Source organism: Lytechinus pictus, chromosome 10 (assembly GCF_037042905.1).
Source record: "Lytechinus pictus isolate F3 Inbred chromosome 10, Lp3.0, whole genome shotgun sequence".
Taxonomy (NCBI): domain Eukaryota; kingdom Metazoa; phylum Echinodermata; class Echinoidea; order Temnopleuroida; family Toxopneustidae; genus Lytechinus; species Lytechinus pictus.
Genome location: NC_087254.1, coordinates 23537974 through 23553108, shown reverse-complemented (window position 1 = coordinate 23553108; position 15135 = coordinate 23537974). Strand labels below are relative to the sequence as shown.

The 15135-nt window shown below is 33.3% G+C and overlaps 1 protein-coding gene across 3 annotated transcripts; it reads left to right on the top strand.

The window, feature by feature from the left end:
• The first annotated feature begins 495 nt into the window (after positions 1-495).
• On the top strand, positions 496-14774 carry LOC129269322 (uncharacterized). 3 transcript variants are annotated; one of them, XR_010294870.1, is made up of 13 exons: positions 496-685; positions 1240-1331; positions 2391-2500; positions 4157-4279; positions 4820-4986; positions 5504-5661; positions 7311-7488; positions 7979-8166; positions 8724-8918; positions 10170-10248; positions 11011-11143; positions 11714-13082; positions 13389-14774. XR_010294870.1 is itself a non-coding variant. In XM_064105623.1 (12 exons), the coding sequence occupies exons 1-12, from the start codon at positions 598-600 to the stop codon at positions 11901-11903; spliced, it is 1701 nt and encodes a 566-aa protein (XP_063961693.1). In that variant the 5' UTR covers positions 496-597; the 3' UTR covers positions 11904-14774. The 3 variants fall into 3 exon arrangements, 2 of the variants coding, with proteins under 2 accessions (XP_063961693.1, XP_054762789.2); XM_064105623.1 differs by having other exon boundaries at positions 11714-14774; XM_054906814.2 differs by lacking the exons at positions 11714-13082; positions 13389-14774 and having other exon boundaries at positions 11011-11267.
• Positions 14775-15135: the final 361 nt, after the last annotated feature.

The following is a 15135-nucleotide window of genomic DNA, read 5'->3' as shown; positions in this document are numbered from 1 at the left end:
TATGTTTTTTATGTTTATTATCAGAAAATGGAAGTGAAATAAACTAAACTGATACTTCTTCTTCTTCTAAATTCCTCCTCCGCTTCTTCTTCTTCTTTCTTCTCCTTCTTCTTCCTCTTCTTCTTCTTCTTCTTTTCTTCCTCTTTTTCTTCTTTCTCTTCTTCTCCCCCCCCCCTATGTAAACCCTGTCCTGTTTCACCTCATGAAGTTGTATGTTTGACACTGACGCTGCACAAAATGAACTACATCTCGAAAACTCTAGATTCTTCATGTCATGGACCTGATATAAACTTCTTCGCCCTACATGTGCTTAATGCAAATTTCACAAACATAAACACAAATACCGTGTAAGTGTACGTAAAAACTATATATTTTGGCGATTTTGTATTCTCATTGTCATACAGTGTCACATGAAATTCTCAAATTACAGTGACCTGAGCGGTTGTTGTAAGTGAGTCGACAATTTCCCCCTTTTTGGGCATACGATCGCACGTCATACTTCGGAATGTGTGAGACTGAGAGACAGTGATTCATTCTTGATTGAGGCGGGGACAGATCTGATCTTTTTTCATTGCTTTTACCAGTAATTCAGGAGAAATGGAACAACCAGAGCCAAAGGATGTATATCTTTACATCTATGACCTAACGAAAGGCCTCGCTCGCCAGCTGTCTTTAGCACTATTGAGTAAGTTTGGTCTATTTTGCTCTTCATTATCTCTGACTCAGTCCCACCCGTTTATACTTTTGTTAGTAATAGTATGAGGCGAGGTTACATCTCGACATACTTAACTTACATTACACCACAGCCACTCACACGTATTGCGAGGTTAGTATACTAACCTCGCACCACGAACCACGTTTGGCAGTGGATTTCTAACTAGTGGGTCACGCGTGCTGGGATCTGACTTCTTGGGTCCACAACACACGACTTCTATGGCTTGATTTTTTTGTGCGCGGCGGCATGTAATGAACCCTTGGGTGCACCACAGCTACAAAGCTCAGCTTACCGGCTTTGGATGCAAATCTCTAAGTAGAGTGTTGCAATGCCTTTGATACTTTGGAGATATCGTTCTAGCAATAGACAATTAATAATCAAGTTGTGCTTGCATTTAAAAGTACCGCAAATGATTGCAAATCTACAAAATTACTAATTTTGTAGATTAGATAACCTTGGCCGGCTTTGTCATTTATTTAAATAATAAGAAAGTTCATTTACTGCTCTTGTGATTTCTATTCCAGATAAACACATTGATGGAATATGGCACACGGGTATTGTAGTGTTTGGCAGAGAGTATTTCTTTGGTGGTGGAGGAATAGAAAGCTGTAAGCCGGTAAGTAAGATTTAAAGTTAAACAATCATTTCCCCACTTCCTTTTCTTTACTCAAGGCTCCACTCTACTTAATGATTATATTTTTGCTAATAATAATAATACTAATAGTAAAAATAATAATAATTTTAATAATAATAATAATGGTAATATAATGATTTAATAATTAAAGTAACAATCATAATAATGGTAATAATAACAATAATAATTATTAGAAAATAATAATGATAATAATACTCACACAACGTCCAGTAATAAAGAAAATAATGATTTAAAAAATAACAGCAGCAACACAAATGGTAACAATCATGATAATAATACATAATACTGATAATAATTATTGTAAATTATACTGGAATGGTAATAATAATATTTGGTAATTTTTAGTATACATGGCGACACATCATGTCCCCATTTACTTAAAAGAAAAGAAATAAAGTAAACATAACTGTAGGCTTAAATTCCAATATTTTGGGGGGCAAGACTACTTTTCATATATCAAAGCACAAATAGGAAAAATTGAAAAGGGCACAAAAATATCCAAGGCTAATGAGAGTATTGAGTATTGAGGCCTAGTAAAGGGGCATCCAATAAACTTCTCAACATTACTTTGGTAACTCATTAATTCAGGAAATTTACTTTACTTAACTTGCAATAAGTTAACTTAATCTAATTTATATTGGATATAAGATTTTAGATTAAAACATTTTCATTTTATTTTCATTTTTAATATTATCTTTATTCAAAATGTAAAATAGAAAATAATATAAATAATGAAATGTATATTTTTTCTTTAAATGTCCTTATTTTCTTTTGCTGAAGACTACTATACTTGACTTGAGTTTACATATTATATTTCCCTTTACTTCACTACATTTTACCTTATAAATTGCAACCAATTTAGTAAACCAATACTTGAATGAAAAGGGAAGAGTTCATTTGCAATAAATATTTATGCATTAAACTTAATTTCACCTTCAACTACTGCTGCAAAGAATGAAATTGTTGATGGATCATGGATAGTAAAAAAAAATGAATTAAACTTAATTGATTTTATTGCAGAGTGGAACCATCTTAGGACAGCCAACACAAGTGCACAAGATAGGATCCACACAAGTCTCCTACTCACTTTTCTTAGAATACCTAGGGGAGATGGGAATGTCTGCATTTGGGTAAATAAGAAAAATATTTTTGTTATCCTGGGGCTCGTTTCATAAAGAGTTACAACTGTTGTAACATTGCCATAATGGCAACTACCATGGTTACCTTGATTTTGATTGGCTGCTGAGCCCTGTTGCCATGGTATTTGCCATAATGGCAACGTTACAACAATTGTAACTCTTTACGAAACAGGCCCCAGTACATAGATAAAGACTGCATATTACAAGTGAAACAGCAGTGTTGCAAATTTAAGTCTGATGATAACGTTACTATTGTTACTACTGATGGCTATGATGATGATACTGGTGATATTAATGATGGAAATGATAATGTGTTGTGGGTCAGTGGATAAGTCTGAACCACAAGGTGCGGGGTTCAAATCCCACCACAGCACCCACATCCTTTGGCAAGGCCTTTATCTACATTTGCCACTCTCCATCTAGGTGTAGTAAATGGGTACCTGGAAGGAAGAAATTCCTTGAATGCTTGAGCTTTCGATAAGAGTACTAGCCTTGCTAAAGCCAGGGTAATAATATGCAGTGCTGAGAAACATTGTGTTAATTCCTATATGAATGTTGCATATCATTATTATTATTGTTATTATCATTATTATTTTATTTTTATTATTATTATTATTAAATAATGATGACATTGGTCTTGATAATTATTTTTTGATTGATAAGTATTTGATTTGATTTGATTTATTTATTTCCACATTCCAATAACAAAAAGTATATATAAGTGTAATTTTTTTTCTTAGCATAACATAACAATAAGCAATTGACATAATGAATAACATATGCATATATACATTTTAATAATCTAATTGAAATATATTTATACCTGATAAATTTCTTTTTTTATTATTTAAACAAATAGCAGGGAAAAAAATTATATATATACATATATCGACATAATACATTTTGAAATGTGGGAGACCTTCATCTTAAGCTTAGAGCTTGATATTGATAAAGGCCTCAAAAGGAAAGGGGAAGGAAAACCAGACAAACAGTGCAATAAGTATGTATGACAATGAGAAAAAAGATAGACGAAAGGATAATTTTTAGTGGAAAATTTGAAAAATTGTGATGATTATGACGATATTGATCATTCAAAAGGTGACAAGATTAAATAGGATCATAGTGATAATTGAAATGATTTTTTATGCCTTAGGTTTATCAATAAAAAAAAATTAAAGTCTATTCTAGTATGACTCTTTGGCGTACTCATTATCTTACTGCTAGGCCAATAATATTCATCTTTGTGTTATTATCTTGAATGTCATCATCATTATCATTATCGTTACTTACCATTTTGATAGTGATCATTACTATTATTGTTGCTGCTGTTGTAATAGTCATTGTATTAGCACATTAAGTAGTAAAAGAAGTAATATTATTATTATTATTGTTATTATCATTATAAGTAGTAGTAGTAGTAGTTCTTTTAGATATCCTTGTCATTATTCTTTTGATTATTATTACTATCAGTATTATTGTTCAGATTATTTGCATTTTTTGTGGTTATTTTATTTGTTGTCGTGCTTATTTTCTACTTCATTTATTATGAAATTTTTATTCATTCACTTATCAATGTTCCCTTTCTTCAACATCTTTGATATTTTTCTAAAATCCTTTACCCATTTTTTTTCCTTTTTATACTCCCAGAGGAGATACATACAACCTCTTTAATCACAACTGCAATAACTTCAGCAACGAGGTGGCCCAGTTCCTTACTGGCAACCCTATCCCATCATACATCACAGATTTACCACAGGAAGTACTTAACACGTAAGTCCTGCTATTCAATAATTAATTTTGTCCAAGATAAAGTGACTGCAATCTAACCAGGATCACCTAGTCATGATGGGACTAGCATTCTTATTTAGAAGTGTTATTGTCAGGTGTGATATGTTTGGTACCGTTCCATTCAAAGTACAACTTGAAAGGTGTTTGTTGTATGTAAGAAGTTTATTCTCTATATGTTGTGGGAATATAAGTGTGCGATTGTGGGCTTTAGTATTCAGCTTAATGCTAAATTTGCCAGAAGCGAAGCTCAGTGTGCTTCATCTTTTCTGTTGCAATAGACAACTTTGAAATTAAGAGGTAATCTGCTATTGATGCCATGGTCCTTATACTACTTCATGGGGACTGTTTCATTAAAAAAATCTTCAGATATGAGTAACTTTGCTATTATGGTAACTATTCAGAGGCACACACAATGTCTTGTGTGGATTTACTCTGCCAACTGTCATGATGTGCTAACATAGCCATCCGCTTGGTCAATGTGAAAATCAAAAAGTTGGTTATATCCCTCTATATCTCTTCTAGACCCATAGGTCAAGCAATGAAGCCTCTCATAGATGCTCTAGCCTACAATCCTACAGGTAACCGACCTGATTCCGAGGGTCCATCCATCTTTGATGCCCAAGCCAGTGGGACCGGTCAACAATCTCCAGCAACCACAAAGCCTGTCTCAACATCCACAAGCACCAAAGGTAAAGTGCAAACTCTAGCACTTTGGGTTCATACTGGTAGAAATAAAAAGTTGTTTTTATTCTAGGGCTAATAGGGGTATGGCAAGAAAATTGGCAATCAAATTTGAGTCAATATCCAATTTAAGCATCAATCAAAAGGGTTTCAATTAATCGCAAATTTAATATTGATTGCTGGCCTGCATCTTGAAGCAGTATGTGTGAATTGATTTGCTATGTTGTTAAAATTGATCTATCACTTGCAAATTTGCAACTGACATTTATAATTGATTGTAAATAAGATTCCTGTGACAACCCCTCCCCCCCCCCCCCCCCAGAATATACTACATGCACATCTATCTAATGTTCTATACTTGACTGGGTATTTTATTAGGAAGAAGTTTAAACTTTAGGCTAGAAGAATTTGAAAAAAAAATCTTCAAGTACTGCTGTTAATAGTTGTGTTTGTCTTCTAAAGCTACATGTAGGTTGATATTTTGTCTGCATGTATTGATAATGAAATACTGTGATTAAATTACAGAAACAACAGAAAAGCCTTCAGAAGGCAGTAAACCCAAAGAAACCCCTGCAGCGCCCTCTAATGGCAGCGATGAAGAAGATGACCTTTTCCTGCAGAAGTTAAGGGAAAGAAGGCAATCGAGATCAGTCACAAGGCTTTGTCTTTTCAGAGATGGTGATGTAAGTCATTGAAATATTATAGATTCATGAACAAGAAACCAGGGAATGATGGGTTTTTTTCTTGCACTTTCATAGTGATTATAAGATATAATCTCATACTTTGACATCACTTGTTTTTCAGATGCAAAAAACCTAGACTTTTATTTGTCTGATTCTTCTAATTCGTCTATTTCTTTTTACTGATTATTCCATTCCTTTCTTCCTATTGAATTGATGATCAGGGTGACACTCGAATGTTGGATTGAGAATTATTGGTATTAATGTTATTACAGGAGTATGGTGGTTTGGTGATGTAGGAGTCCTGACTCTTGTCTTTTAATCACAGGGTTGTGTGTTCAGACCTCTTCACGCAACAAGCTTTCTTACAGGTTTTAAATGGGTACCAGAAGGATGCTAATGTCACATATGCAAAGCATTGTAAGGGCCTCACACATTAAAGTGATTGGTTAACATTTGTTTGACTTTTTAAAAATCTGAGCTAGAAGGTCACACTTGTCACCTGTGTCTGTAATATGTTACAAAAATGAAGCCCAGAAAAAATTGCGTTCGAAAATAATTATTTAGTGCTTCAAAAATTGAAATATAAAGTGACCGAAAACACCATCTTAATTTCATCCCATACACTTATGTGTACTATTTAGGCGTCTATAAGACGCCTATTTACAAAATCGGGGTTTGTCCTGTAGTTTTAGCTTTTCATTCTCAATAATGGTTGTTTTCAGGGTTTATTAGTTCTAATACATGCACTTGTACACATGTTTCATCTTGGTTTGAGAATTTTTTAAATCGGCTGCTCACAAAGTTAAACAATACCTTTAATTCTCAGGGTGTGGTGAATGTATTACATTATATGGAGGCAAGACTGATTGAATTAATAAATTGATCAGGGTAATAATAATCTTTTAAGGGATTACCAGGTGAGTAAAAAAAACTTGACACCTCACAAATCTCCAATTTTAGAAACAAATTTATCATGAATACATAATCGTCATATATGGCTGGAAAGAGTATCTTCTCCCAAATGATTTGATATATCATGCTTGGATGATTAGTAAGTATTCTTTGCAGGGATGTAAATCTTGTTTTGCGCCAAAATAAGGCATGGCTGCAATGAATGAAACCCAGATGCCAATAATGTTATAATCCTACATGAGTTGGTAAACATATTTGCAAATACCTTTTCTATGAAATTAACTTGACAATTGACACTAAAAAGTGTTTATTTAATAATAATTATGTATATTACTGAAAATGCAACCCTTGTAGGAGTATCACATAATTGACGTCTGGATTCATTCATTGTAGTTATGCCTTACTTTGGCACAAATTAAAATTTACATCACTGCTAAGGATACCCTCTGATCATCCAAGCGTTAACCAATACCTCATAAATATGGTATCCACTTATTTGGGAGAACTTACTCTTTCAGGCCATATATAGCAATTATGTGTTCATGACATATTTTTCCTTGAATTTGGAATTTGTGAGGTGTCAAGTTTTTCTTTACTCACCCAGTATACTATGTGTATATGTTGGGCGCTTCATGACCAGATTATGGTTCTATTGATGTTTTTGTATTATAATGATTTGGGAATCGGTAGGGTTATTATCCTTGAACTGTTTGCATTTTTATCAATTTTTAATTTAGCCAGCAGCCTTTGCCAGCAGCATCAAACAGCATCTTCCACAGAGTATCTTGACAGCAGATGAGATGCTGATATTAGACCAGATGAAAGATGCCTTCCAAGCACCTAGCGACAGTCTCCTTGATGATGACTGGGACAAGACTCTACCTCCCGTCAAACCAGACTACTTCCTGGTCATAGGTCAGTGATTTACCACATGTTGTCAAATAGTGATTTGTGCCCAACCAATGTGTCTGTTGCTGTTCTAATACAATATATGAATAATATATGTCCAAGGACTGTTATGCTGTGGATAACGGGGAATGGACACATGTTTTCATGGATGCATTTTGCCTTTGCCTTTCTTGTCAACATGCCAAAATCTGACAATTTCTATTAGGTTTATACCATATGTTTGATAACTTGTGCAATATCATGCCGTATTTCACCGCCTCATCAATAATGATCATTAAGATAATGAAGATTATAATGGATGGCTTTTCTTTATGGGATACCAGAAGTTTTCCACACATTAGGGCCAATATTGTACTTGTCGATGATTCATGTAATGTTCCGAAGAATATTTCCACTGTACTATTCTGATCCTGCCAATAATGTAAGTGCTATTTTGAAACGGTAGAAATTATAAAATGCATTCAAGATTTAATTCCTCCACCCCTCATTTCACCAGGAAAGTTACTTGGTAGGACCGATCTACCCCCTGTGGTCCTAGTTCCACTGCTACAGCTCCTTCAACTAGCCTTTCTCAGGGAAGATGTGGTTGGTCTTCTCTGTACCAACGAGGACAGAACTATCATTGACTTTGTGAGCACGGCCGAGAGCCAGCCCCAGAAGGTCCAGGTTGAAGTCATGCATTTGGTAAGTGTTGTGTCACAAAAAAGTGAACATTTTTATGTGATCAATTTTCTGTGCCAAGCCAAATTAAACAAAATCACACATTTTTTAATTTACACACTCACAGACAGGCCTATATTATATGCAATAGGACACCAGGGCCCCATCTTACAAAGATTTTGATAAATTAATATCAAACTCAAATTGCAATTGATAAAAAATTCTTTACACAAAACCTAAACTACGCAAATTTAGATCAATTGCAAATTGACTTTGATTTTAATTCATTGAAATTATTTGTAAAATAGGGCCCAGGTATTCATGTGGTTTTTTTTTTTCAAGCTACTGTCATGCCATGCAAATGCTTCCCAATTTGCATATGACAAAATGGTCCCATGTCATGTGTACAGTGGTTAATTAATTAAAATAGGATTCCTCAGCCCTCTTTGCAGATTTCATATTTGTAATTAATCTCATGATAAGATAGAATTTTGAAAAATGGAGATTAAATTAGCCAAAGAATCAATGAAAATAAAAAAGTAGAAATGAATCTTGAAAATGATTTTTTTACTCTATTTCAGCTATGTAATCTGTGTTCCAGTAGACAGGGATATGCCTGGCTCATATCAGAGAGAGAATGGAAAGCCCCCTCTAGTGGTACGTCAACGTCTAACATGAAGACCATCAAGGCCATCGTCATAGCCCTGTTATTGAGTGGATCTGATCAACTATGTGAGGCAGCAGCGTCTCTTGTCTATAACTTTGCAAGGCACAAGGTATATTTAGATTTGGTTGGACTGAAAGGCATTTTTTTTTCTTTGTGTCTTATTGAATTCAATCCTAGTCAATCTGGCTTGGCTGTGTGTATGATTTGTTTATAACTTATTAAAGGTCAAGTCCACCCCAGAAAAATGTTGATTTGAATATTTAGAGAAAAATCAAACAAGCATAAGGTTGAAAACTTCATCAAAATCGGATGTAAGATAAGAAAGTTATGGCATTTCAAAGTTTCGCTTATTTTTCACAAAACAGTAATATGCACAACTCAGTGACATGCAAATGAGTCAGTCGATGATGTCCATCACTCACTATTTCTTATGTTTTCTATTGTTTGAATTATACAATATTTCAATATTTACAGATTTGACAATAAGGACCAACTTGACTGAACCATATAGGATTAAACAATGCTAATTCCACATGTTCAGGGAGGAATTAATCGTTGTTTCACTTGACAATGAGGAGAAAATTAGAATATTTCATATATTAAAATACAAAAGAAATAGTGAGTGGATGACGTGATCAGTTTCCTCATTTACATACCGATCAGGATGTGCATATAACTGTTTTGTGAAATTAAGCGAAACTTTAAAATGTCATAACTTTCTTATTTTACATCCGATTTTGATGAAATTTTCAGTGATATGCTTGTTGGATTTTTCTCTTCTTATTCAAATTAACTTTTTGTTGAGATGGACTTGTCCTTTAACAATTACACATATATTATTACTGTATATACTTGTACTTATATATAAAACTGTATATTTCGCATTGATTTTGAGAAAAAAAATAACCAGACTGCTAAACCACAGATGACAATCGATGGAAAATCCAAGGTTTTATGATCTTTGTTTCGAAATAAAGCCAATTAAAGGTTTGTTAAGAGAGAATCGCAGTCCAATGTCTAGATCGGCCATTTGTACATTTCAAAGGCTCAGTTTATATTTCAAATATAAAATGCAATTACAATTTGTCAGTATTTAGATATTATACACGTTTGAAAGAAATGTCATGAAATGTCATGGGAACAAAAAGGATGTAAAGTGAAAGTATGTACTCATTACAAAATGTTTTTTAAAAAGTCACTAAGAAAATGTAGAGAATTGAAAATAAAAAAAAGTATTCTTAACATTATTTGATATTAAGAATTTTGGCATTGATATTTAAAAATATGATCAGGTAATCTATTACAAACCAACATTGTGAACATGTATGTTATTTTTTTTTTATCTTCGTACTGTTTTCAGCTTGTAGATGACAACGCTGTTGAGTTTGGAAGTGCTTTGCTACAGGTGCTATCTACAGGGGAGTTTTCAGAACCAACAAGTGAGTAACATTCTAGTCCAAGAAATAAAGAATACATGTAACCCTGCAATCTTTAAAGCTAAACTTGAGTGTCAGTGAAAAATATTTTTTTAGGAAAGTCTTTGAAAACAGCAAGTTTATTGTTACCATATCATTGATTTAGTTTTTACATAATTTGCATAAACCAAGATGAAATTATTAAAGCTCAGTTGAAGATTAGATACGCTAATTGTTACCAACACAGATAACCACATATGGGCACCTTTTTTTTTCTTCTAGTGGATATTTATGTACTTTTAGTTGTTTATCATCCATTGCTTGACTTAGTTGCAAATGTTCAGTGTTCATCTCTGCTAAATTGTTTAAATTTAACAATTGCTTAATTGTTTAAATCCATCCAAATTTTATTTGAAAACATTTTTAAAATTGCACCCAAAATTTGTTGTAAAAATATATTTTTTGATATCATTCATAAGAAAAATTGTAATTTTATGGTAAATACATGTATGCTGAAATTATTTCTTAATATGGCATAGAAAGTATACCCGTAAACTCTGATGAGACATAAGTTAGCCAATAATTCTGGGAACAGTTCTACAAAGTTATTTTATTCAACATTTTACTAAAAATGTTGAAGTTAAAAACCTAAAAAGTTACACCATTTTGTTTTGGCAAAACTTGCTCTTAGTTTTTCAGTGTTTGTACCGGTATGTAGAACACAAAATCACGCATGGTCTTTATAAACTTACTCATTACGATCTCTACTCCTCTCTCCCACTCTAGTTTACTATGGTATATCTGCCCTCTATGGTCTGATGGGAAATGTAGAAGTGCTGTGTCTTGCCAACGTGATGGGGTTCAACACGGACAAGTGGGTGGGGCTCTCTGATAGGATCAACCAGGTCATCTATGATATGTGCCTTCTCCTTGAAGAAAAGTAGTACTCCGTTGCGTCACTTTGGTTATGTAACACGTAAATGAGTAAATGGGGAAGTTCACCCTGATATCAAGTTGATTTTAGTTAAAGGAGGGAAATAATAAAAGCATGTTAACAAAGGTTTGGAAAAAATCCATTGAAAAATAACAGTTTAGATTTCAAAATTACTTACTTAATATTAGTATACTATAGAGTAACAGTATGCAGCGCTTAGAAACATTGTAGCGCTATATAAATGTTGTGTATTATTATTGTTATTGTCAGTATTACTTTATGATGGCACATGTAAATACCATGACTTTCATGTTTTTTCAGAAAAATGATGAGTTTGGTTACCTTGTGAATTTGAAAAAGAATGAGACTTCAGTGAAGTAAAAACATATTCAATCATGAACCATTAAATTATTGTGATGTATGGAAACTAGATTAAATGATATGTGGGAGAGCTGCACAGTAGTAAAACTTTAATACTCAATAACTTTGGATTTTTACAAACACCTTCATTAATGGTTTTTTTTTCTGCTTTAATTAAATCCAAATTGATTCCAGGGTGGACTTCCCCTTTAGCAATAAAACATGGATTCTTAATTGTATCAAATATCTTTTTACCATAACAAAACTTGCCTCTATCTACTTACTATTTTGGGGATTCCCCAAAGTCCCCATTATTTGGGTAAAGAACTGGAAGATAAGAAAGAATGCAATGTTAAGCATGATTTTCATTGCAAGCTGCTATTAAAATGGCTTTAAACGGTTGTTAAGGCATCGTAGAGCACACAATTAGTTTTTTGCAGACCGTGAAAATAGGTCTACAGTTTCTTCTTTTTTTCCATCCAGTTTGGAAAGATGCGAAGCAACACTTATCCTGCAATGTTTGTTTCCCCTCGAGTTGGATACTCAATATGTGAGTGAACCAAGTTTAAATAATTTCCTACTTTGTATTTATGGAATGCCAAAAGAGGAGTGCCATACATTTCTTCCATGTAGATTATGTTTTATATGGTGATTTTCAATTCTAATACAAATACACTTGACAGCCCAAGTTGTTAATAAATATTAAAATCACTCATTAAATTTCCGTCCCGAGTTGTCATGGTGTCAAATGTAAAATATTGACAATTTATGAAAAGAACTGCCAATTACTTTTATACGTAGGTCAATTAATTCATATTTTTCTAATATTAAAGAAATATTTTGGTTGCATATTTCTAAAGAGTCATAACTGTATGGTTATCCATGCTCATAGCCATTACTTTGCATTTTAAATGTCAAGCATCTTGTACATTTTTTATCAAAAGCTAACAAGCTCCATTGATTTTTTAAAATCATTTTGGTGGACTTAAATCATGGAAGGAAGAATATGAGAATTACCCATTTGGAAAAAAAAAACAAGAATTGTGTTTTTATCATGAAATTAATTTTATCAAAAGAATGATGAAATAATTTTATGTGGCACTTTCCTGTATATCAAAGCTAGCAGTTTGCAACTTGTATTGTTGATTATTAATGGGGAATATAATTTGGATATATTTCCAATTTCCTGATGTATGATAATGAAGAATATTGAATTCATGGTGCATATTTAGTTTGAATTTTTTGTTTAATAATCTGTTAAAGACTGGTTGTTTATTGTGTGTTTTCCACAAAAACCCCATTCTGCATAATTATGTGAAGGCTTGGTCATCAGCGGGATAATAACCAAGATAATGTTTGCTTGTAATGTGATTTTTCATTGTATTTTTATGGCAATTTTGCAATATGATCAAAGGAAAAACGATCTGTCAATACACAACAAATTCAGTAACCAATCAAGATTCTACATGCAGTGTAGAATCTTGTTAGGTAGTAGACATGTAGCTGGAAATGATGGTAGAAAATTGATACCTAAAATTACAATTACAGCGATTGACTGGATTTCATAAATGATGATGATGCACAGCATTTGTATAGCGCCATATATCAAAGACATTCAAAGGCGCATTGGAGGAGCCAGCCAATCTGGGTCGCCTACAAGGGCGCGCACACAGAACTGTGACCCGCAGGTCTCTCCTCCCGATAACTGGTTGGGGAATGCAGGTTGACCACTACACCGGGGTTCCCCCTACTCTTATTCGAATAGTGCAGTGGGTTCTTAACGTGCAAAGGTGGTGATTCTCCTCTACACGGGGCCTCCATTTAACGTCCTATCCGAGGGACGGAGTGTTTTCCACTGTAACAATGTAACATAAATGTCATGTGGGGGGGGGGGGGGGGGCTCACCCCGAAAATTGCCGACCAGGGAGGTAGAATCAGTCAACATTTTCTTTCTTGAAAAGCTGTCAACCAATAAAAGTTGTTAACTATTCAAGAGATAGGTGTCCAGTTATTTCTCTTGCACAGTGAATACACTGGCTGGTTTCCCATAGGCATATATCATTGGGTGTTGATAGATGCAAAGTTAGCTATTCCCTCTATCAATGTCCAATCTGGACTAATAAGCACCCCCCTTCCCTTCCCTTCCCCCCTGGACCCGCCACTAGACATGTATATTATCAATTTCAATACTGGGTGAATATTATTAGACTACAAGGACAAAATCTTGCATTCTTGGTAAAAAGCAAGGAACTCCGTGAGCAGTTACGAACTCAAGCTGATGATATTCAATGTGGTTGTGACATACTGCCTTTAAAGATAGTCTTCACTTTTGCTGTCTCCTTGATGGTGTTTCTCAAAGCTTTTAGTAAGTTACAAGCGACGTTATGAAGGACTGATGATCCTTTCTTTTGGTAAATTATCTGCACCTAAATTTCATGGGTGTTGATTACAATGAATGTGAATTGTTATATTGTATTTGAAATCACTTGCCTACATTCTAGCAATACATGTATATTATTGTTTCTAAAATAATCTTAGCTTTTTAACATTTTTTTCTTCTTAAAGTTCATGCATGAAATACTTTAAAAAGTTGTGATAATCTTCATAAAATTAATAATTAATTTATAAAGTGAACTTTCAAGGTGCTTCAGAGCATAAAAAAGAGAGCATGTTAAAAATTCTATCAATGAATAAATGTTGATGAAAAAAAAATCACTTTTATAAAGGTATGTATTCAGTTTGCCCCTGAAAGTGGTTAATGATGTCTGGGTTATTAAATTTATTAAAATAATCAATTCATAATAGTTGGATAAGTTTCTTTTCATGGGTAACATGCAATGTTAGAGAAAACTATAATACATGTAAATCCAGGATAATTATATTTGATTTGTCATATTTTGTTTTTATGTATTTGAATATTCTTGAAATAATACTATCATATGCACTACATACATCTAAATCTCAGTTGCTTTTGATTATTACTCACCCAAAATAAACAAAGCCATTTGAAGTTGAGTCCATCTAAATGACGCAGTTGATGATCTTTTTAGGAATACATGGAAGAATATATGCATGTTATATAAAAATATATTATGAGAATGGCAATTTTGTATTTCAACACCAATTGAAATTTGATATTTATGTTTTAAATTATTAAACATGTTAAAAATTCTTAAAAGTCAATGCTATTTTATAAAACATTATTTATAATGAAAGAATGTGAATAAACTTGTATTTATTATTGTTTGTTTTGTTTAAACAAAATCTGATGTATTTGTAGTATTTATATGTTTGCTCCTCTGTTTGAAAGTATGGGAAATGTTTATTTTCTAGGAACTAATTTTAATTTCTTGTAACAGAAGGGGCAATGTTTTCAATTTGAGGCACAGCCATAGAAATACTACACATATCATGGAAAACGAGGTAAAATATGGTAGCATATTGTGGGGCTCGGCTGGATTAAGGCAAACCAAACGACATTAAACCCAGAGATGCTTTTATTGACAAATTAAAAGCCAGTGTCAACAAATATGAAAAAAAGAAATCAGACCTACCACCTTGGACTGGTGTCTTTCTGCATGGTAATCTGTGTCGCTACCTCTTTACCAGCTAAACTT